The sequence below is a fragment of the Epinephelus lanceolatus genome, chromosome 17 (assembly GCF_041903045.1).
Source record: "Epinephelus lanceolatus isolate andai-2023 chromosome 17, ASM4190304v1, whole genome shotgun sequence".
Taxonomy (NCBI): domain Eukaryota; kingdom Metazoa; phylum Chordata; class Actinopteri; order Perciformes; family Serranidae; genus Epinephelus; species Epinephelus lanceolatus.
This window is the reverse complement of record NC_135750.1, coordinates 13,748,132-13,771,117: the sequence shown is the minus strand read 5'-3', so window position 1 is coordinate 13,771,117 and position 22,986 is coordinate 13,748,132. Positions and strand designations below refer to the sequence as shown.

At 40.5% G+C, this 22,986-nt stretch overlaps 1 protein-coding gene across 1 annotated transcript; it reads left to right on the top strand.

The window, feature by feature from the left end:
- The first annotated feature begins 1,246 nt into the window (after positions 1-1,246).
- On the top strand, positions 1,247-20,672 carry LOC144458282 (high-affinity choline transporter 1-like). Its single transcript, XM_078160629.1, has 8 exons — positions 1,247-1,437; positions 7,910-8,026; positions 16,808-16,963; positions 17,075-17,223; positions 17,366-17,508; positions 17,870-18,024; positions 19,332-19,549; positions 19,808-20,672. The coding sequence occupies exons 1-8, from the start codon at positions 1,254-1,256 to the stop codon at positions 20,348-20,350; spliced, it is 1,665 nt and encodes a 554-aa protein (XP_078016755.1). The 5' UTR covers positions 1,247-1,253; the 3' UTR covers positions 20,351-20,672.
- Positions 20,673-22,986: the final 2,314 nt, after the last annotated feature.

Genomic DNA, 22,986 nt, shown 5'->3' with positions numbered 1-22,986 from the left:
ATAGTTTGTTAGTTTGTTTTACTTGTGTGGTTTCCCTTTGTACGAATTAAATGAGCAATGGCTACTTGAAAGATTTCCCTTAATGCGTATTTAATGAGCATAGACAGAGGGAACCTGAGATTTAAGATGACCATTTGCCAAACAAACAAACAATTGTTTCCTCTAATTGCATATGACAATGAGTAACTTAAAACTTGAAACCATACAACCTGGCTCCCTGCTAGTGGGAGCTAATGGTACTGGCTGCTGTCCTTGAGGGGTGGGAGTCTGTGATGTCATGGGCAACGATCCCAGCGTGGAATGTCTCTGCGAGGGCTCCCAGATGCCGGCAGTTAGGTAGACTTGGCGTTTAATGAGGCGGCGTTGGAACCCAGCTGTGTGGCTGCAGCTGGAGGGAATTCCTTTTCTTTTCAGGACGCGTTGGAGACTGTGATGTCCGGTTTAGATTGTGATGTGGAGAATGCTGTTGCGTGGAGAAGGCTGTGCCATGACTGCGCGGCGATGGGTGTTGGAGGCAGGTGGAATGGAGGAGCTGGTGAGGCTGAGGTATGGGAGCCGCAGAACGCTTGCGGCTCTGCCTGGAAGTTTGTCTGTAATCCGACTGCTGCAGGAATGATATGACTCGAGGATAATCACCTTCGGGTGGATTTTGTCTGGATCAGAAGGATTGTTCTGCAGCTCTGGATCTGTGGTAAGTTGATTAATTGATACAATAAAAACTAGAGTTTGTCTTACTTTTAGATTGAGGTAAGCCTGTGGTTACACGTGAAGTACACGTCAGTCGATGTGAGAAATGTGTTGAAGGTAGTGATGTTATGCTCGAGCCAGTTTGCTCGACACAGTGTCGATCTTTTGAAGCGCAAGTGTTCCGAGGCAGTGTTTCGATCCCTGCTTCGGCACGCCCACAATCACGTGACTACCGGGAGCGAGGCCTCTTACAGGCAGTCTTGAGGCTTTTCCAGGTCTTCCACTTAGATGAAGTTCTGACACACAGCCAGCAGATGTCACTCTTCTGACTGTATGAAATGCTTCGAAGCAGTGTGTCATTCTTGAAGCAGGTGTGTCAAAGTGGTTCAATGCTTCATTAAGCTTCGATTTCACCATCACTAGTCGAAGGGAAAGAGACTGCATCAGGTGTGTTTTTACTGTTGGGCGGAAATGGGATGTGTTTAAGGCGTGGTCTTTGTTCCTGAACCTAGTTATAAAACTACATTCAGTCAGTCTGACACCAGCTAGAAGAGCAGACATTCAGCATGGCTGTTAACATCCCAGGAGTAATAGCAATGGTGTTTTTCTACCTGCTGGTACTTGGGACTGGCATCTGGGCTTCTTTCAAATCCAAAAGGGAAAAGAGGAAAAGTGGAGCCCCTGGAATGGAGATGACACTGCTGGGCAACCGCAGCATTAGCCTGGTGGTGGGGATCTTCACAATGACAGGTGAGGAGAGCACAGCTGACAAAAGTAGGATGGAAACTGTGAATTATAAAGTCAGGATTATTAAGGATATAAGATATCTTTAAACTTCTTTACTGGGTAGGCTCACACACACACACACACACACACACATATATGTGTGTGTTGGCCGATTGATCGGTCGACCTCTACAAAAAAAAAAAAAACATCTAAGATAACTCATGATTTCAACTTGCAGAATAATAATTATGAGCCATGTTTTAAAAGAGGTCTAGAGGGCACCAACTGTTCCAAACAAGTGCAATCACCTTTCTCAGAATTTGGTCATAAATCAATGAGAGTTTGTTCAAACATCACTAAATTCAGTGGACTATGTTTTAACTAAACCATTAAAGCATGTCCCCAAAATGTTTCTGCAGTTGACCAATAGGAAGCAACAGAGTTTCCATTGAAGAGCGTGGCCCAGTAGAGGTTTGGACATGAATGAATGAGCATGAGCATTGTCATAAAACCTGTTGTTTATCTTTAACGCAGGTGTCCTTGAACTGTCAAAGAGCTCGATCTCACCCAGCTTTCAAGTTTTAAATGTCAATGCTGGCTTGAACCCCATTTGAATATTTATTGGAATTTTAATACAATTAATAATAAGTTTAAGTATGGGGAGCTAAAATGTAAATATATATTTGATATTCATAGCAATGAAGTAATAAATATATTAAACAACAAAACCTTTCCAGAGAGCATCAGAGACACCAGATGGCTGATTGCGCTACTTAGACTCCCAGTGAGAGCGGTAGTAGCAGCATCTAACTACCCCACCTTCACCACACTCACCAGGAGCCCAACTCCCCCCGCCTCACTGCCACCACATTCACCAATGAAGGAGTTAAACTTAAAGCTGCCACAATTAAGCACAATGAAATGGATGAACTATTACACAAACATCAGTACTCAGATGTCTGTCAGAAACTAGCCAGATCCCATGCTGCTTCCTTGAGCATACCGGTGATCCTAAACAGCCGGTGGTATGGTGGTCAGACATATCATAGAACTTACAGGCCATCTGGTACCTCTTTCAGTCATCTTAAATTTGTCATTGTCCAGCCATAACCAGTCTCCTCTCCTGTCACAGAGTCCCTGCAGCTGAAATTAGCTCTTCTTAATGTCTGATCATTGACTTAACAAATCTTTCCTGGTTGATGATTTGATAACCGAAAATATTTTGCACTCATTTTTTTTTAGTTGAGACCTGGCTAATCTGGTGTAGCAACACTGATAAGAAGCCTGTCCTCCAAACTATAGATGTTATCAGTCAGTCAGCTGTCTTTTCTACATAGTTTTTGTGTAATGACATTGACCTGGGTGACTTTATACTTTCAAATACCTTGCACTTGAGCTCAAAGCAGTGCTATCAGTGCTCATCATTACATTTGTTACGTCACCCAAGGTGGTCTAGGGGTGAGGGAAGCAACATAAGGCTAGATGGGGAAATGAGGAGTCAGGTAGTGTAATTTAACCCTTTTATTGCCAGATATGGAAGCATACAAGGAACAATAGATGAAACTCAAGAAACGACAGACGCCTCGCAAAGTTAAATTTGAGAACAAGAAGGTAGTAGTAGTTAATAGTTCACAGTTCACTGTAATTTGACAACCCTGTGTCTAACAACAACAAGACTGGCTGAACAAGTAACAGTACTTCAGTTTCAGTTTATTTTATTTATAAAAAGGACAGTACACATTAATCAACATTACTGTAAATGTGCCAGTTTTAACCAGCTGGCTAATTCGCAACTGTATTCCTCCAGCAAGATGTTATGAAACCATAACCTAAAACAGAAGCATTAAATGTAAGATACAGTATTTACAACAGAACAGGACAACATAATAGTACATAATAGCCATGCAAAAAGCATAAAACAGCAGCATGCAGTCTAATAGAAGTCAAGCCATATAGTCATGTATGCAAAGCAGCGATAGACAGGCAGAGCAGCAGAATAATGATAAACATGCAAGAAGCACAGAGCAGCAACATACAGTCCAATGGTAATCAAGCAATATAGCAGCCATGCAGAGCATCAGAACTTGAGCAAAATAAAATACAATCTAGGTATTAATCAGACTATTGGGTGTTACTACATACCAAGCCATGCAAAACTGGGGGCCTGACAATGGACAGAGACATTTAGCAGGTTAGCAGCAAGTTAATAAACAATGGTAAAATACATCTTAAACTAGTTAGGAGTGATCACATCTTTGTTTTTTTAAAAGCCAGTACTTTAGATTTTTTGTGAAGGTGTGATAAGTGGCACAGTATCTTATTTCAGTTGGTAAGGTGTTCCAAAGCTGTGAGGCTCTAACAGCAAAGCAAGATTGACTGAAGGAGCTGGACCTGAAAGGTACAATACAGTCCCCTCTCTGGGCAGATCTTGTAGACCTGTTGTCAGATGTTTTTTGTTTAACAAAAGCACTGAGAGATGGAGGAGCCATGCTATTTAGGATCTTAAACAACAGACAGGCGTCAGCGTATTTTGTTAGGTTTTCCCAGTCATGAAGCAGAATTTGGGGCCCGGAATTGGGCCTGGTGGGTCCCGACCTCGTCTTCAACTTTTCGACTACTTTTGCTCTTGTCCAAAATAAGTATCTTTAAAACCAAATACTCAGCAGTCAAGGAATCACTGGAGACACGTAGAATCGAGTGCAACTGAGTTTAATGTGTTCGCAGGCAACAACACATACAACTCAATGAGTCAAGCTCCGGAGCAGGACTGAAGTTTTGCTTTCTGTGTGCTCTCTTTTATGCTGGCGAAGATTCTGTCGAATCTCCACCTCTTCTCTTTAATCCTTCCCACATAAGCCCGAACATGATGGTGTTATACATGAACATCAAATCCTATCAGATCAAACATACAGTAATGGTGTCACACATGCACATCAAATCCTATCAGATCCTAGGTACTTCCCACTTTCGTCCTTGAACATCAGATCCTATCAGATCCTGCATCCAATACAATACACCAATGAGTGTGTGTGTGTGCACATTATGTGGATACATGAAACAATAAACCAAGGTGTGACTGGTTATGATCGAGCAGAGTATACTGCCTGGACATGTATTTTTAAAGGTCAACTGATACTAAAGCATAAGACTAAACAGGTACATTACACTACACCAGCTGAGGATGTTATATTTGCTGAGAATGTGACAATGATGGTGAGTATTTTGCTTGTACAGAGAGAGAATGGGTTTCAGCATTGCACTTTTTGCATGGGTCCAGCTTGTCATACTGTATGTTAGATGAGAAATGATCATTGCATTCATATAAAGAAGCGCAGCAGTGGATGTTAGACAGTTCCTCATGTATCTAAAATTAGCCAAATTATATTTGGCAGTCTGCATTACTCTTTTTACTTGTTTTTTGAAAGACAAAGTAGGGTCAAGGACGACACCAAGACATTTAAACTCAGTGACTACTTTGATCAGTTCTCCAGTGACACACATTTCAGGATTGATATCCGATGTTGAGCTTGCTTTTGTAAAATACATACAAACTGTTTTCTTAACATTAAGAAACATTTGAGACTCACTGAGCCAGTTGTTGACCTTCACCATTACAGCATTCAATTTGGCAGCTGCCAGTTCTTTAGTTTTTGCATGAGCATAAATAACGGTATCATCTGCGTACATCTGAACTGCGCACCCTGTGCAGATGGATGGAAGATCATTTATAAATAAATTAAACAGGAGAGGTCCCAAGATGGATCCCTGGGGCACACCCACTTCATTGCTCAGAAAGGGTGATGTCTCACCTCCAACCCTTACACATTGGACTCTATCTGCAAGACAGGACTTCATCCAGTTCAGCGCGCCAATGGAAAAATTATAGTTTGAGAGTTTGCAGAGGAGTATCTGGTGACTGACAGTGTCGAATGCCTTCTTAAAATCTAAAAATATCACACCGACAACACCTCTTTTATCAATTTTCTGTTTAATATTTTCTAAGAAGAAGCAGTTTGTTGTCTCAGTGGAGTGGTTGGTCCGAAAACCAAACTGCATTGGGTGCAGAGTGTATGGGCTACTGTTAATATGGGAAATTAGCTGTTCAACAACACATTTTTCAGCAACTTTGGAGATAACAGGCAAAGTACTGATTGGTCTATAGTTACTTATAGTAGTTGAGTTTCCTGATTTAAAGACTGGTACCACAATGGCTGACTTCCAGTCATTAAGATATTTATCTCCTTTGATAGAAGCATTCACTACTTTTGTTAATGGTTCAGTGAATGCATCTATATTCCTTTTTAGAAAAATTGAGTCCAGGCCAAATACATCTTTAGACATAGAGCTTTTGAGGGAATTCAGAATTTGAACAATAAACAATGTGCAGACTTCCATCTGTGTCACTGGTAATGAGGAAATACAGTGAGTGACAACAACTCCGCCCACATTTAAGAGTACTGTTTGCGGTGGAAACGTTAGGCTCTAGGTACCATGTCTGAAGGGTTACTTTTGGTTCCAAAGGTACCGTACCCAAAGTGTTTTGTGGAATCAGGGCTACACAGAATTCTGGACTACAGCACAAAGTGGCTTAGCAACACCCCAACAAAGCAACACATGGCAGCAAACAGAGGACCAGAAGAGCAGCTTCTAAGCCTTTACATATCCCAGATGGTCTGATTGGCTACTGGTCTCCAGCCAATGGCGCAAGAGAGGGGAGGAAGTGCTAGAGTCACAGCACAGGTTGATCACCCATTCACCTATGGGGGATTGTAACACATTATATCAGCCACCAAAATATTCATCAATATTCCTCCAGGAATTCTCAGAGCTGATCTCCCTCAATATCACTCGATATGATAGATTCATCTTGAATAGAGACCTGAACATTCATATCAACAAAAAGAAAGACTTCACAGCGACTGAGTTTATGAATCTGTCTGACAGCTTTGAACTTACTCGACATGTAAATGAAGCCAGTCATCAGCATGGTAACATTCTAGACTTAGGGGTAAGCACTGACAGTGTTTCAGTATCTCTGACCATCACTGTGTGTTTTTTGGTGCCAAACTACAATCAGCAAAGACTAAAGGTGAAGTTCTGGTTCAAAAGAGATTTCTAGACGGCAAGGCTGAGGCAGAGTTCTTTAACATCTTGGGCTCTAGTTTCCCAGTGCAGTGCAGGGTGGCGCAGGGTGGCGAACCCCGCGCAGAGCTAGTTTTGAGCAGCGCAACCCAAGGCGCGCTCAGTTTGGTAGTTTGGCAGACCGAGGTGCGCTGAGATGGGTGTGGCGGCGCAGCAGGGGGAGGTGTCGACAGATCCAGCTTGGCGCAGTGACAGTTTCGTGCCAAAAGGCTTCGCCGAAGGTGCGCTAAAAGCTCGCCAGCTGGAACCACATCTACTGTCAGTGCAGGCGGAGCGCAGACGGTGTAAGCCGAAGTTTGGCTGACCGGCGGACAGTGCGCACATGTCGCCAAAACCTCACAGGCAGGTTTCCAGAATAAAAAAAAAAAAACCCACTATTCAATGCATCTGCAATCAGCACATAAATGTATCTCTATATCGACTGTCCCGTCACATCTGATGTCAGATCAAAGGGGATTGGCACCATTTGGCACGCGTAATGGAAACCCAACCTGATTTGATTAACACAGCTGCAAACTAATGAGTTCACATCCCTCTCAGCCAACCACAAACAGCCACAGCATCAGATAGGGAGTATATATTCAGTATCTGTCATCTTAGAAAAGTCAAAAGAAAAGAAACAGAGTGAGACTGCGAGAGAGAAAGAGAGAGAGAAAGAGAGAGCGCACGCGCGCACAAGAGAAACGCAACATTGATTTACAATTGTGGTGACCTCCTCCCTGGCTACCTTTGCATCATCAGCCCGTGGAGGTCTGATGATGCAAAACATCACTTTCCTTCTGGGAGAAGTTTGGCCGTCTGACGCTGCTGCTTTCTTCTGCCCTGGCGAATTGAGTAAACTCTCATTACGCCTTCGCGCGGCGCATTTAAGGGCGAGGAAAGGGGCTCATTTGATTGGTGTGAAGTGTGTAAAATCCACTCCATGCCTTCTCTCCTCCCTCTTTCCGACTTGCGCAGGTAGGAGGGACGGAGGTGGCAAAGAGGAGTAGCTGCGCTAGGCGCACGGTGTGCCAAACTTGCAAGGTGCGCTGCGCCTCCGCCTCGCCCGGTCTGCGAAACTAGAGCCCAATGAGTCAATAATCATTTGAGTCTTCATCTTCTGCTTTAAATACTGTCGTTCCACTAAAGGTTAAAGAAAGGATGACAGACAGAATTTCCCCATGGTTAAACAATAACAGTGTTGAAGAGACTAAGAGAATCTGAGGAAAACTAAGCTCGCAGTTCACTTAATATATACAAAGAAGCCATGACTGCCATAATAATACAGTTTATTATTATTATCATTATTATCCTCTGTCCAAAAAGCTGCTGTTTGTCCACTACATTACTTGCTGTGTGTTTATTCACCCTCTAGCTACGTGGATTGGGGGAGCCTTCATTGTTGGAACGGCTGAGATGGTGTACACATCCTCTATGGGACTAACCTGGGCGATCGTGATGATGATTGCATACAGCTCTTCTTTTATCATTGGTAAGAGTTTGAAATCACATCTGACAGGATACTGTATGTTTGTATGTGTAACAAAACAAACATAGCCTAACAATCTCTGATCTCAAAAGACAGGAATAGGTCATTAATAATGATGCTAAGGGATTTTCTAAGAGCAGTCTCACTGTTTTCATCTCACAACAACTGTAGAAATTGTGAGGGAATGTTGAAGACACATCAGAGGTGGTTTCACGTCAACATATTCATGACTGAGCAAGCTGTTGACATCACAACCTTGAAATATGTACAATTAAGCAAAGTTATAACCATGATTTGTTATTCATTCATTCATTTTCTGTAACTGCTTATCCTGTTGGAGGTCAGAGGGGAGCTGGAGCCTATCCCAGCAGGTCACCAGACTATCACAGGGCTGACACATAGAGACAGACAACCATTCACACTCACATTCACACCTACAGACAATTTAGAGTCACCAATTAACCTAACCTGGATTTATTTGGACTGTGGGAGAAAAACAAATGTGAAGATGGGAGCAGAACATGCAAACTTAACACAGAGGGGTTGGAGCCTCCCACCCTGGATTCAAATCAGGAACCCCCTTTGCTGTGAGGTGACAATGTTAACCACTGTACCACTGTGCCGCCCCTGTGATTTGTCACATTTTTAAAATTATTTATTGATTTATTGATTGAACTCACAGATATAAAATGTTTATGGGCTGCCACTCTCTATAATGGCAAATTTTTATGCTGAAAAACATAAGGTACTAAATATTGAAATGGGTTATATTGCAATTTTAGGACGGTCCCTAACTATGCCTATAGTCCCAGGTGCATTGGACGGACATTTGGTTTGTTGCGCTCAATTGCATTGTCATTTCTGATTATTTTGAGTTGACTAAAATATCTGAGTTGTGAAATATCAATTAGATATAATTATTATGCACATTTAATAACAATTTGATCCCCTTAATAGTTGTTACTGACAACTATATAGTGAAATAGTTTTTTAAAATTAGAATAATTTATCTATTGGTAAGAATTCATAATTGATCTTACATTGATGAATTTGCCTGACCACTGAACAGAAATATGCTTGTAGCAGACATTACTACTTTGTTTTACCAGTCTTTGCTTACATTATTTAAAGATTACTTACTGAACCTCAGGCTGTTGTACAATTTTCTGCTTTTTAAAATGTTGAAAAACCAAAAAGAAATACATATAAAAATTCACCTAGCTGTTGTTTTTTTTTTTAAAGGGATAGTGCACCCAAAAATGAAAATTCAGCCATTATCTACTCACCCATAGAGTCCTCACATCCCTTGCGGAGATCGGCGGGGGCAGCAGCTAGCACACCTAATGGCAGACGGCGCCCCAGACTAACGTCCAAGAACACAAAATTTAAACCACAAAATATCTCCAACATGTTCATCCGTAGTGATCCAAGTGTGCTGAAACCCCGACATAAAAAGTTGTTTGGAAAAACGGGGTGATTGGTGATGCACGGTCTCTCAAGAGCAGCAGTCTCGTCAGTACTGATGTCCAGATTCTCAAGTGCAGGCATCGCCAATTCCCAGTGTGAGCAGCAAAGACTTTCCTCGTCCTTTGGTATTGCTTTGCATTTGAAACAACTACACCACCAGGTTTCCAATGCTCGACTCCGGTATTCTGCAGCTGGCTGAGGCTCATGAGCTGCGGCGGCTGCTTTGTCCAGTAGCCTGAGTTCTGCGTCCGTATACTCGGGCTCAAACAAATATGGCTCAACAAAGAAATGCTGTTCCTCCTCAATTTCAAAGTCTTCAGACATGTTGAGCTGTCCTTTGCTAAAAGACCGTAGTGCAAAAGATCTTTTAGCTACTGTGGTTACTGTTGTCTCCCCCTGTGGTGCACGTCACGTGATGTAAACACGGGTGAGCAAAGCCTGATCTCACAGAAATACGTGAAATGACCACGACCTCTTAACACCGCATTCCGTGGTGGCAGCACGTAACGGGTTGAAATGACCAATGTAAAGTCAATTAGGGTCCTCTCCCGTGGTGGACACACGGATTCCCTGATTCAATCACGTCACGTCAACCTCGTTTTCCTCAATATCTTTAACATTCCTGTATACACACAAAAACGCGGTTGTGTTCTTGATATTAAAACGGCAAATACATTCCCCTGTTATAATTTCCCACCAATAATAATAATGATAATAACGTGAAAGTTCGGCTGTTCACAAAAACGCCGTTTCTAGAGAACTTGCTAAAATATCTGAAATGAACCATCATGCCTACTTTTTCTTAACATATTTCATCTAGGTGCAGTGTCATTACTAGTTCAGCTTTACTAGACATTTGATATACTCGGTAGATGTATCTTTTAACAGAGACTGTAACAGAGATTTCCTGTACCGACTTTGATCATTTTGTCGATAGCGCCGTAGGCTCGCTGCGAACAACACTTGACTCTGTAGCTCCTCTTAAAAAGAAGTTAAAAAAGCAAAGAAAGTTCGCTCCTTGGTATAACTCTCAAACCCGTAAGTTAAAACAAATATCGCGAAAATTTGAAAGGAATTGGCGATTGACCAAACTGGAAGAATCTCGTTTAATCTGGACAGACAGTCTCAAAACTTATAAGAGGGGCCTCCGCAATGCCAGAGCAAACTATTACTCAGCATTAATAGAAGAAAACAAGAACAACCCCAGGTTTCTTTTCAGCACTGTAGCCAGGCTGACTGAGAGTCAAAGCTCTATTGAGCCTTGTATTCCTTTAGCCCTTAGCAGTAATGATTTTATGAGCTTTTTTAATGACAAAATTCTGACTATTAGAGGCAAAATTCATGACCTCTTGTCCTCAGATACTACCTATCTAACCTCAAACACAGCTGTAAGACCTAATATATATTTAGATTGCTTCTCCCCAATTTCTCTTCAATAATTGACAGCAGTGATTTCTTCATCTAAATCATCAACGTGTCTCTTAGACCCCATCCCAACTAGGCTACTTAAGGAGGTCTTTCCTTTAGTTAACACTCATATATTAGATATGATCAATATATCCTTATTAACAGGCTATGTACCACAGTCTTTTAAGGTAACTGTAATTAAACCTCTACTAAAAAAGCCCACCCTGGATCCAGAGGTGTTAGCCAACTATAGACCAATATCTAATCTTCCCTTTATGTCAAAGATCCTTGAGAAAGTAGTCGCAGACCAGCTGTGTGATTTTCTCCATGATAATAATTTATTTGAGGAATTTCAGTCAGGATTTAGAGTGCATCATAGCACTGAGACAGCACTAGTTAAAATTACAAATGACCTTCTGATTGCTTCAGACAAAGGACTTGTCTCTGTACTTGTTTTATTAGATCTTAGTGCGGCGTTTGACACAATTGACCATCAAATTCTACTGCAGAGACTGGATCACTTAATTGGCATAAAAGGTTCTGCACTACGCTGGTTTAAATCTTATTTATCTGATCGTTTTCAGTTTGTTGACGTTCATAATGAATCATCCTTACGTACCAAAGTTTGTTTTGGAGTTCCACAAGGTTCTGTGCTCGGACCAATCCTATTTACTCTATATATGCTTCCTTTAGGTAACATCATTAGAAATCACTCTATAAATTTCCATTGTTATGCGGATGATACTCAGTTGTATTTATCAATGAAGCCAGAAGAAAGTAATCAATTAACTAAACTCCATAACTGCCTTAAAGACATAAAAACTTGGATGAGCACCAATTTCCTGATGTTAAATTCAGACAAAACTGAAGTTATTGTTCTTGGCCCCAAACAACTCAGAGACTCTTTATCTGATGACATAGTTTCTCTAGATGGCATTGCTCTGGCCTCTAGCACTACCGTAAGAAACCTCGGAGTAATATTTGATCAAGATTTGTCTTTTAATTCTCATTTAAAACAAACCTCACGGACTGCATTTTTTCATCTGCGTAATATTGCGAAAATTAGGCCTATCCTGACCCGAAAAGATGCAGAAAAATTGGTCCACGCTTTTGTTACCTCTAGGCTGGATTACTGTAACTCTCTATTATCAGGTAGCTCTAGTAAGTCCTTAAAAACTCTCCAGCTAATTCAGAATGCAGCAGCACGTGTACTAACAGGAACTAAGAAACAAGATCATATTTCTCCTGTTTTAGCTTCTCTGCACTGGCTCCCTGTAAAATCCAGAATTGAATTTAAAATCCTACTGTTAACTTATAAAGCTCTAAATGGTCAAGCTCCATCATATCTTAGTGAGCTCATAGTGCCATATTATCCCACTGCGCTCTGAGAACGCAGGGTTACTCGTGGTCCCTAAAGTCTCCAAAAGTAGATCAGGAGCTAGAGCCTTCAGCTATCAGGCTCCTCTCCTGTGGAATCATCTTCCTGTTACGGTCCGGGAGGCAGACACCGTCTCCACATTTAAGACTAGACTTAAGACTTTCCTCTTTGATAAAGCTTATAGTTAAGGCTGGCTCAGGCTTGCCCTGTACCAGCCCCTAGTTAGGCTGACTTAGGCCTAGTCTGCCGGAGGACCCCCCGATAATACACCGGGCACCTTCTCTCCTTCTCTCTCTCTCTCTCTCTCGTATTCTATTACTGCATCTTGCTAACTCGGCCATTCTGGATGTCACTAACTCGGCTTCTTCTCCGGAGCCTTTGTGCTCCACTGTCTCTCAGATTAACTCATATCGCAGCGGTGCCTGGACAGCGTGACGTGTGTGGTTGTGCTGCTGCCGTGGTCCTGCCAGATGCCTCCTGCTGCTACTGCCATCATTAGTCATTAGTCATACTTCTACTGTTATTATACACATATGACTATTGTCACACATGTATACTGCCAGATATTAATACATACTTTCAACATATTGTACCACAGTAGCCAGAACTATAACTATAATATTATTACTTTCAATAATATTGTTGTAACCTACTGTCATTACCTGCATCTCTCTCTCTGTCTCTCTCTCTGTCTCATTGTGTCATGCGGATTACTGTTAATTTATTATGCTGATCTGTTCGGTACGACATCTATTGCACGTCTGTCCATCCTGGAAGAGGGATCCCTCCTCAGTTGCTCTTCCTGAGGTTTCTACCGTTTTTTTCCCCGTTAAAGGGTTTTTTTTTGGGGAGTTTTTCCTTATCTGCTGCGAGGGTCATAAGGACAGAGGGATGTTGTATGCTGTAAAACCCTGTGAGGCAAATTGTGATTTGTGATATTGGGCTTTATAAATAAAATTGATTGAATTGATTGATTGATTTTTACGACCCTGTTTTACAACAAGCCGCAAAAAACCTACCGTCCCAAAAACGCCGTTTTTAGAGTACTATCTAAAATAACTACGATTAGCCAATATCTTTGCTTTTTTTCTTAACATAGTCCATCTAGGTGCAGTGTAATAACTACTTCGGCTTTACTAGATATTAGATTTATTCAGTAGATCTAGCTTTTTACAACCCTATTTTACATGCCGCAAACGAACCTAATGTCCCAAAAACGCCGTTTCTAGTGTATTAGCTAAAATATCGAAAATTAGCGGACATCTTTACTTTTTCTTACCATAGTTCATCTAGATGGAGTGTAATAACTAGTTCGGCTTTACTTGATATTAGATATATACAGTAGATATATCTTTTTACAACCCTATTTAGAGCCCTACTTTGCAAATCAGAAGAACTACAACTATGTTGCTGATATGTATCAAACTGCATGGCGCGGTCCCAGGAAACTGTAGTTTTTTAAAAATCTAAGTGTTTTTCCCAGATTTGGAAGTTGTAAATATTGAATTGAGAGTACACTGTGGACTTTAAGGGGATGGTAAACACATTTGTGAAATCAGATTTTAAATATCTAATTTCTAAATGGGTGAAAATTAATTTTATCCATATTTTATCCATATCTGACAGCACCCACAGTTGCTGACTACACTCACATGATAGCTGAGGTCAAGAGCTCTCTATAACAGTTGGTCCCATGTCTGTACCCCCTTTCGTTGCTGAGTTATAAGCCCTCAAACATGCACTGAGGTCAAGGTTCAAAGGTCAATGGCTGAAAGCAGGAGCCATGTAGAATCTTCATACTGACATATGTTACTCTCCAGGTTGAGACCTTTCCAATGATGTATTTGGTTTAGCTCTATGACGAAGTTTAGATTTTTTCATTTTTTGGACACAAGCCATGCCAGGTGTAGTTTCAGAGAGCACTTTGAAGGCCCCGTGTATAAAATGAGTTTTGTTTGTTTCTTTGCTTGTTTTTATCTTTTTTACTGTAGATAGTTAGTAAAATGAGTCATCCTCAGACAATACAATACTACTAAAAAGTAAAACCAATAATAACAATAATGAAATAAGCAAAAATAATATTAAAATCATATTGAAATGTTAAACTCTATTTACAGAGTGGAATGGTAGCCTAATAGATAACTTAGATAATATTTATTATTGTTTAGACACTTTATTATTGCTTAGATACTATTTAGCCTATTATTGTATTTACTTTTAGCATGTTCTACTTTTGAGTAATTTCCGAGAAGTTATGATAAAAAAAAATAAAAAATTACAGACTATAGGAGACAACCTCTTCAGTGTCTCACGTCAATTAATTAACACGATTTGTCGGCTTTTTATAATGCCTTTTTTTTTTTTTTGCTGCTGCTGTCTCCAGTTGAGAGTGGTGATTTGCTAAATACATTCTACAATAATAATTAGATTAACATTTGGTCTATAATATTGTTGGCTATATTACGCATTTTAATTTAAAAAAAATGGAAGAATAAAAGAAATAAACACCGAAATAATTACTTTTTATTGATACTCCTCTCTGAGACACACACACACACACACATTGAACACGCGATTGAATCAATGAATGAATGAATGAACATTGGAAGTGGTTCAGCTGCAGTCCCGCCGGCTGGCTCACATTGAGATTACATTTGTTTTTTATTACTAACAAAATGTTTTATATTGACCGTGAATGGTTTCATTTTCAAATAAATATTTGGAAACGAAAATATGCTTTGGTGTACTTTTACAGAGTTTTGCAATATGTATATAGCCTACCTGTATCAAAATGTATAATTTTCAGCAGCGGACGTATAACCAGCGGGGCAGCCGTTCTGTGGCGCTGGCTTGGGGTCCACTCTCCCCTGGTGGAGTGGAGGGTGGCCAGGTTGCCAGGGGCAGACGGCTCCATGTGATGGTGTTTCCTCTCTGGTTCTTCCGTGCTCAGCCTTATTTTTATCTTCTTATTTATTTATTTATTACTGGCGTTTGGATTTAGTTACGGCAGACGGATGGCAATCTGAAATGGAATGAAGCCCACAGACGGCGGACAGCAGCTACAAAACAGTAGTGGAACGCGCCCCATCCGCCCACAGCACCAGTGTTGCCAAGTCCGCTTATTATAAGCGACTTTGGGCTTGTTTTTCTGTAAAGTCGCTTACAAATATTGGTAGTCACGGGTCGCGGTTTTTTTGGGCTTGTCTCTAAAGCGTAGTTGCTTATTTGGGCTTGTTCCCAGCTCCATAATAAGTTGTCAAGCAGATTTTTTTTTTTTTTTTTTTTCCCCACCCGCATCCTGCTTCTAATTGGCTCTGACTCTGATGGCAACGAGTACTAGCCAATCAGAGGCAGAGCAGGGTAATGTGTTTTATTTCTGGTTAGGAAAACATCAGTCCTGTAACTAAAAGAAAAAAGTTAGATGAGTGCATAAAAAGCAATAATAAATAAAGAATTTGTGAATTCAGGATGATATTTATTTGTGTGTGCAAATTTTAATTATCAGAGGTTTACTGTGTATATAATGTACTTGGTACATCAGTCTATATTTGATATCCCATCTGTTTTCTAATGTTAAATAATGTTAAAAGGTGGTTTAACTCCCTCTTGTAGTCATTGTCCTGAAGCTCAGGGGGGAGAAAAATAAATAAACTGTGTACCGTGGGTACAGTTTTGCAAAACTGCGCACAGTTTACAAATCTGTCCACATGGATGTAAATTGACAATCTGTACCCACAGTTTAAAATCTGTCCCCAAGGACTGTAAAACCGTGCACATATTTTATTTAATTTTCTCTCACTGGAACCTAGGGGGGCTCCGTAGAAAAAGTCGCTTGTTTTGGGCTTGTTTTCACAGGCCTGGTTGCTTATATGTCTCACGAGATCTGGCAACACTGCACAGCACAATGCTCTTAAAGCCCCACGCTATCAAAAGCTGGCAAAATACATTTATTTTATTTTATGGCCTTGACATTAACCTGTCATATTGTTGAGTTATCAAGGACACTTCCGTGTTTTTGTGTGTATACAGGAATGTTAAAGATATCATTGAGGAAAACGAGGTTGACATCACGTGATTGAATCAGGGAATCCGTGTGTCCACCACAGGAGAGAACCCTAATTGACTTTACATTGGCATTGTTTTCGTGGTGGTAGCACGTAATTTCAACCCATTACGTGCTGCCACCACGGAATGCGGTGTTAATAGGTCGTGGTCATTTCACGTATTTCTGTGAGATCAGGTTGTTTCGCTGGTCTGTGAGCGCGGAGCACAGAGAAGCAGTCAGAGCTACAGGCTACAGTGAGGCTAAAAACGTTCAAGTTCAACTTCAAATGACGTTTTTCGAAACAACTTTTTATGTCAGGGCTTCAGGACACTTGGATCACTACGGACGAGCATGTTGGAGATATTTTGTGGTTTCAATTTTGTGTTCTTGGACGTTAGTCTGGGGCGTCGTATATAAGTATTTTCCCCCTCGCTTGATTAATTTCATTTTTCTGATTGTGATGTCTTCTTTCCTCTTTCACGTGAAGCTGGCTTCGTGTTTGCAAAGCCATTCAGAGAAAGACACTGTGTGACGATGCTGGACCCTTTCCATGCCAAGTATGGAAAATCAATAACAGCTGGACTAGCCATGGCTGCTCTTATAATGGATCTACTGTGGGTTCCCACAATGCTAATTGGTTTAGGTACAGTATATACAGACCTGTAAGCACCATACTTCCATGTAACAGTGCACACCACAAATGAATAAACATCCATCCATCCATCCATCCATCCATCCATTTTTTGTTTGGCAGGAGGAATTATGAGTGTGGTCCTGGATTTGTCCTACACTGTGTGCATCTGGATCTCTGCTGCCGTTGCCATTACCTACACACTGCTGGGAGGTCTCTACTCTGTGGCCTACACAGATATTATACAGCTTGTGCTCTTATTCGTCAGCTTGGTAAGTTTGCTATACCTCAAGTATTTATAGTGTCAGTCTATTTGTTTGAAGGAAACAGAAACCACTCTCACACAAGGCATCAAAAACTTCAAAGTATGTCTTTAAACATTGTGTGTGTCTCCGTTTGTATTTGTCTCTGCAGTGGATCTGTGTTCCCTTTGTTTTGATGAACCCATACTCTTTGGACATTGGACAGACACTGACGAACAACACCTTACATGCTCCCTGGATTGGTACACTGGGGCTGAAACGGACCTGGATAATGATTGATAATTCCTTTTTTTTTTTAAGGAAGCAAAAATACGACCTGTACAAAATGCAATCCAGACTCCAGTTGTAATACATATCTTCTGATATGATATATATATATATATCTGAATGATGATAAATAACATAAATATTCTCACAGTGGACTGTTTTCATTTTAAATAAAGAATAAGATGGAGCCTCTGTTGTAGGCACAGGCTTTTATCTGAAACAATATATTTATAAATGTCAAGGTAAGACTAACTAACTGTAGCTGCTAATTTTAAGTTTCATCTGAAAGGATGCTTCACTTCTGACAGCAGGCAGACATTTTGCAGCTTTTACTCATGAGGATAACACATCAGTGATTAAATCAAACAAATAACCGTTCTCCTTTTAAGGCACTGGGGAGCACGGGATATCAGTGCCTCCACCAGAGGACCTTGTCGGCATCTTCCACATCCACAGCCAAGATCACTTGCTTTATTGCTGCTGTCATCTTACCTACATTTGGGATACCTCCTATACTGCTTGGGGCAGCTGCTGCATCCACAGGTATGCATAGCTTCTACATACTTGGGTAAACTGGGGAAACAAAAAAGAATGTCATTATGCACCTGTATTCATGAAAGAACAATCTCTGTAAATCCCTGTAAAGAGTTAAGTCACAGAAACTAAAAAACACTCACATCTTAACTTTGCATAACTTGCTCATCAAGCCTGAGGCATTTAGTAACCAGACACAGCAAATGGTGGGTTTTGAAACCCAGGTTGTACAATTACCATTTGAAATAAAGGGCTGGATGCTGTAAACATCTCCTGTAATTTACATAAAAGTGGAATAGTGGGAGTGGACATAACATCATTTCTACAAATGGATCACCATAGCACACTGCTGCTTTCATCATTAAGCCAGATGCCAAAATATTTCTGTTGCGCAATCTTCCAAATATTGAACCATTTATTCATTTATTTATTTGAATCCCCATTAGCCACAACCAGGGTAGCAACTACTCTTCCTGGAGTCCACGCAATTAAACATTACATAATAATATAAAACTAAAAATCCTAGGAAAGAAGGACAACAAAAGAAAACAAAACAATAAATCAACAACAAGAGAACTACTAATGCCAATAATTACAACAATGACAACAAGTACCGTCACTTTCTCTAAATAGTCAGTAAAACATTTGCTACGGCTCAAATGATATGCAAATTGATGTAATCTATATCTATGGATGACAAAACAGTGAATTTGTTGTTTTTGCATGAGGCTTAAAAAAGAGTTACACCTTCTAAATGTCTACATAGACAGAATCAGCAAAACAATATAGAATATTATTTTCAATATGAAGATTAATTTCAAGCACAAGAGAGACAAAACAGTAGGTCAATTGTAAACAGAAGAGGGCCCAAAGTGGATCCCTGTGGCACACCCTTGGTATCAGCAAGAATACACAAGTTATGAGCATCCTTTCATGGGATTATCTTTTCAACTTTGTCGAAACATTTTAATGGACTGTGTAACCGGATGTGGTGTATGTAACAACATGTTAAGTTTCCCACGATCTAGCATAATGCATCACACCAACTTTTCTTTTGACAAATGGATAATTTTGTGCATATATGTTATTTGTTCACATTTGATTAGCTCATTTATTAATATTTCAAGCTGTTGAGGAGAATATTCTTACTGTAGATTACATGTACCAGACTGGAGGCCATATGCTCAAGGGTCGATATCAGTTCCTCTGCCATTCAACTTTACAACTTAGTATGTACAGTAGGGTCTTCTCAAAATCCCTCAAACAAATAATGTGACCATTTTTCACTGTTTCCGTCTTTTGTGTCCGTGCCTCAGACTGGAACCTGACCTCCTATGGTTCTCCATCTCCATATGAACGTGGGGAATCAGTTCTAGTTCTTCCCATCACCCTGCAGCACCTCACCCCATGGTTCGTCTCCATTATTGGTACTGGATGTGTGGCTGCTGCCATGATGTCATCGGTTGACTCTGTGCTGCTTTCTACCGCTTCTATCTTCACCTCAAACATATACAAGAACATTCTCAGGCCTCAGGTATAAAAAATACATATGTTCTTTCAGTTTGGTACATCACATCAAAGAATTTTTTGATATATTGTGCACATTTGATGATTATTTTGAAAGAAAGGGAATGGAATGCAAGGGAGTATAAATGGAATAAAGTGGCATGAGACCGAAGCAAACTGGAAAGAAGAGTTTATAAGATAAAGAAGCAGCGAGAGACATTAAAACAGGACAGTCTCCATCATTTGCTGTTAATCTGTTTTTTTTCCTCTCTATTTTCTTCTTCAGGCATCAGACAGAGAGAGTCAGTGGGTGATCCGTGCGTCTGTGTTGGTAGTGGGCTTGGTTGGTACGTTACTGTCCAACCTGAAAAGCAGCATGTTTGTGTTCTGGTTCACTGGCGCTGAATTGGCCTATATCGTAATCTTCCCTCAACTTGTCTGCATCCTCTTCTTCAACATCTCAAATGGTTATGGGGCTATGATGGGTTTGCTTTTGGGATGTGTGTTGAGACTGCTCAGTGGAGAGCCCTCACTAGGATTACCACCAGTCATACACTTCCCAGGATGCACTCTTGAGGACGGTGTTTATGTCCAGTACTCTCCAGTCAAGACCATCTCCATGCTGTCTGCCATTGCTGCCATCTTGTTGTTCTCCTATCTGGTTTCTGTGCTCTTCAACAAAGGACTGCTTCCTGAGAAGTGGGATGTGTTCAAAGTGAAATCTCAGCAGTCACCACAACCACTGACACCAACAGATGGAGCCACAGAAAATAACGAAAAGGAGAAATTAAATAGAGACAACTCTCAGACCTTGGCTGCAGTCGAATAGTCTTTTTTGCTTAGGAAGGTTCCTAACTGAGTGAAATGACCCGGAAGTATCTAAGTGGCAGCCATGATAAGAGCTGGTCGAATTCTCTAAATTTTAAGGAAAGGTACTTAAATGCTTCCTTTCTAATCTCCTTTAGCATAGGGTACACTGGACCATCCTTTACGAAAGGAAAGGATATAATTTCGTCCCACAAGTCCAATATTTAAAGCGACCAAGCAACTCACCATTCACAAACTCAAATGATTAGGAAAGAAAAAGATCAACATGACTGAGAAAGGAAGGAGATCACCATGTACGTTACCGTTGTTTATGAAGCATTATACATCTCATGCCATAACATGTCCATATGCTATATGTTTTCAACTTTCAACATTATGCTACTATTGGTGCACCCTATTGTCCACAGCTTTGTTTAACTTGTTTTATAATAGGTTAAACAAATACACAATGCATTATTTTAATGTTCCAATTTTTGTCGAAATGAGAAAAAATGGAAATCCACCTGCTTTTTACGTTTTCGTCCTCAAATGGCTTATTGAAATAGAAATTAAACCAAAACCACAAATCTACTTGTTTTTCGCCTTGATTGTGATATCTATATTATCTGGCCCTACTGCATCTCAAAACATTGGCATTGGCTATGCTTATGGCCTAGATAGATAGATAGATAGATAGATAGATAGATAGATAGATAGATAAATAGATGGATGGATGGATGGATGGATGGATGGATGTTCTGCTTCTCTGTGCCCCCCCTTTTCTCTCTCAACCCAACCAGTCAAAGCGGCTGCCCACCTAGAGCAGGGTTCTGCTCGGGGTTTCTTCCCGTTAAAGGGGAGTTCTTCCTTACCACTGTCACCAAGTGCTGCTCATGGGGGAATTGTTGGGTCTCTGTAAATTCAAGAGTATTATCTAGACCTGCTCTATGTGTAAAGTGCCCCGAGATGACTTTCTTTGTGATTTGGTGCTATATAAATAAAATTGAATTGAACTGAAAAAAAAAATAGATAATCAATGAAGTAACGTTGCTGTGCCTCGTGCGTAAATGTGCATATAGGCCAAACACAAGTTGGTTACTGGTTGTGGTCTAATTTCTATTCCAATTCCCATTTGATGAAGAAAATGGAAAAAGCATGTAGGTTTCCATTATTTTTTTATTCACATGCAAAAACAAAATAATGCATTTAATATTTGTTTATCCTGTCATAAAACAAACAAGTTGAACACAGCTGTGGACGGAGGGGACACGCACCGTAACATATGTTCACTTTGCATCAGTCATTTATTCATTTGAGCGTTGTTGTATTGCCAGCCTTTAGTAATATCATTAATTCATTTTACTACTTGGGATTCAGATGGGTGAGTGTGAGCAGTTTTTGGCTGGTAGCCTATATTACTTTTTCTAATTCAATTCCGACCTTAGTAATTAAACAACATCTTTCGTGTTGTCCACATTTATATATCCTGCATGAATCAACACAATGAGGACATACAGGGTGCATTATCTAAGATGCGCTTTTTGTAGTCCATCCTCAGAACATTGTAGTTTCACCACAGCCAATGGCGCCACCAGGGGGTGGCCAGGGGTGGCCACGGCTCCCCCTATAAATTTGCTGGCCACCCCACTGGCCACCCCACTCGCCAGTGGGGACCAGGCGTTAGTGCGACCTCCCATAGGTCTGACTACCCATAAGTCTGACTACCTGCTAATCCGACCATGCAGGTCTACGGCGCGTTTTATCGTTTTAGTCCCATAATGTCGACTGCCCTTTAATCCGACCACTTTAATGCCATTATTCCGACCGTCGGATTTCATACCCAGTAGTCTGACCGCCAGTTAGTCCGACCACAGCACTTCCAACACGAAGCAGTCTGTGCATTTCTCCCTCACTGTGCCGCCACGGACTGTGAGGACAGTTGCGTTTATCTCATCGACGGGAAATCACATCCATCTGCTATATGTGACGTGCATGCCCTTATTTGGATTACACATCCTATCTCATTGACGATTTCCCGTCAATGAGATAAACGCAACTGTCCTCACAGTCCGCACATAGAGACATTGCAGCTGTTTAGTGCTACCACTGCTCTGTGTTTACTGAAAGGGGGAAGTTGCCTGGTCCCCCCTGAAATGTAACTTTACTGCGGTCGGATTTTTGGGAGGTCGGACTAATGGAATTCAAATACTAGGTCGGACCTTTGGGAATTTTTTCTTGTAAATCTAATTCTTTTTCTATTACATTAAGCAAAGATATGAGTGTTTGTTAAACATACTGTATAGCCTGGTAATCAGAATAAGAAAGACTATTGATCCCTGGTGGGAAATTCTTGTTACATAAAGCAAAGATATGAGTATTTCTGTACTTGCTTCTGTTTGTATCTGCCAGTACCTGCTTTTTCCCAGTAATGGTTTTGATTACAATAAATGTACACCTTTAAATTAAGCTGTATATGTGTCTTTTTAAGGAAAAGGATAACTAGCCTATTTTAAAAACAATGAATCGCCTAACATACATAACACAATGAAACAAGATTATGGTGGAACTCAAAATGTTAACTGTATTGTTATTAGTCTATGCATATTAGATCATTAGTAACATAAAATGTAACACAATAAACCAAAGTATATCAGTAGG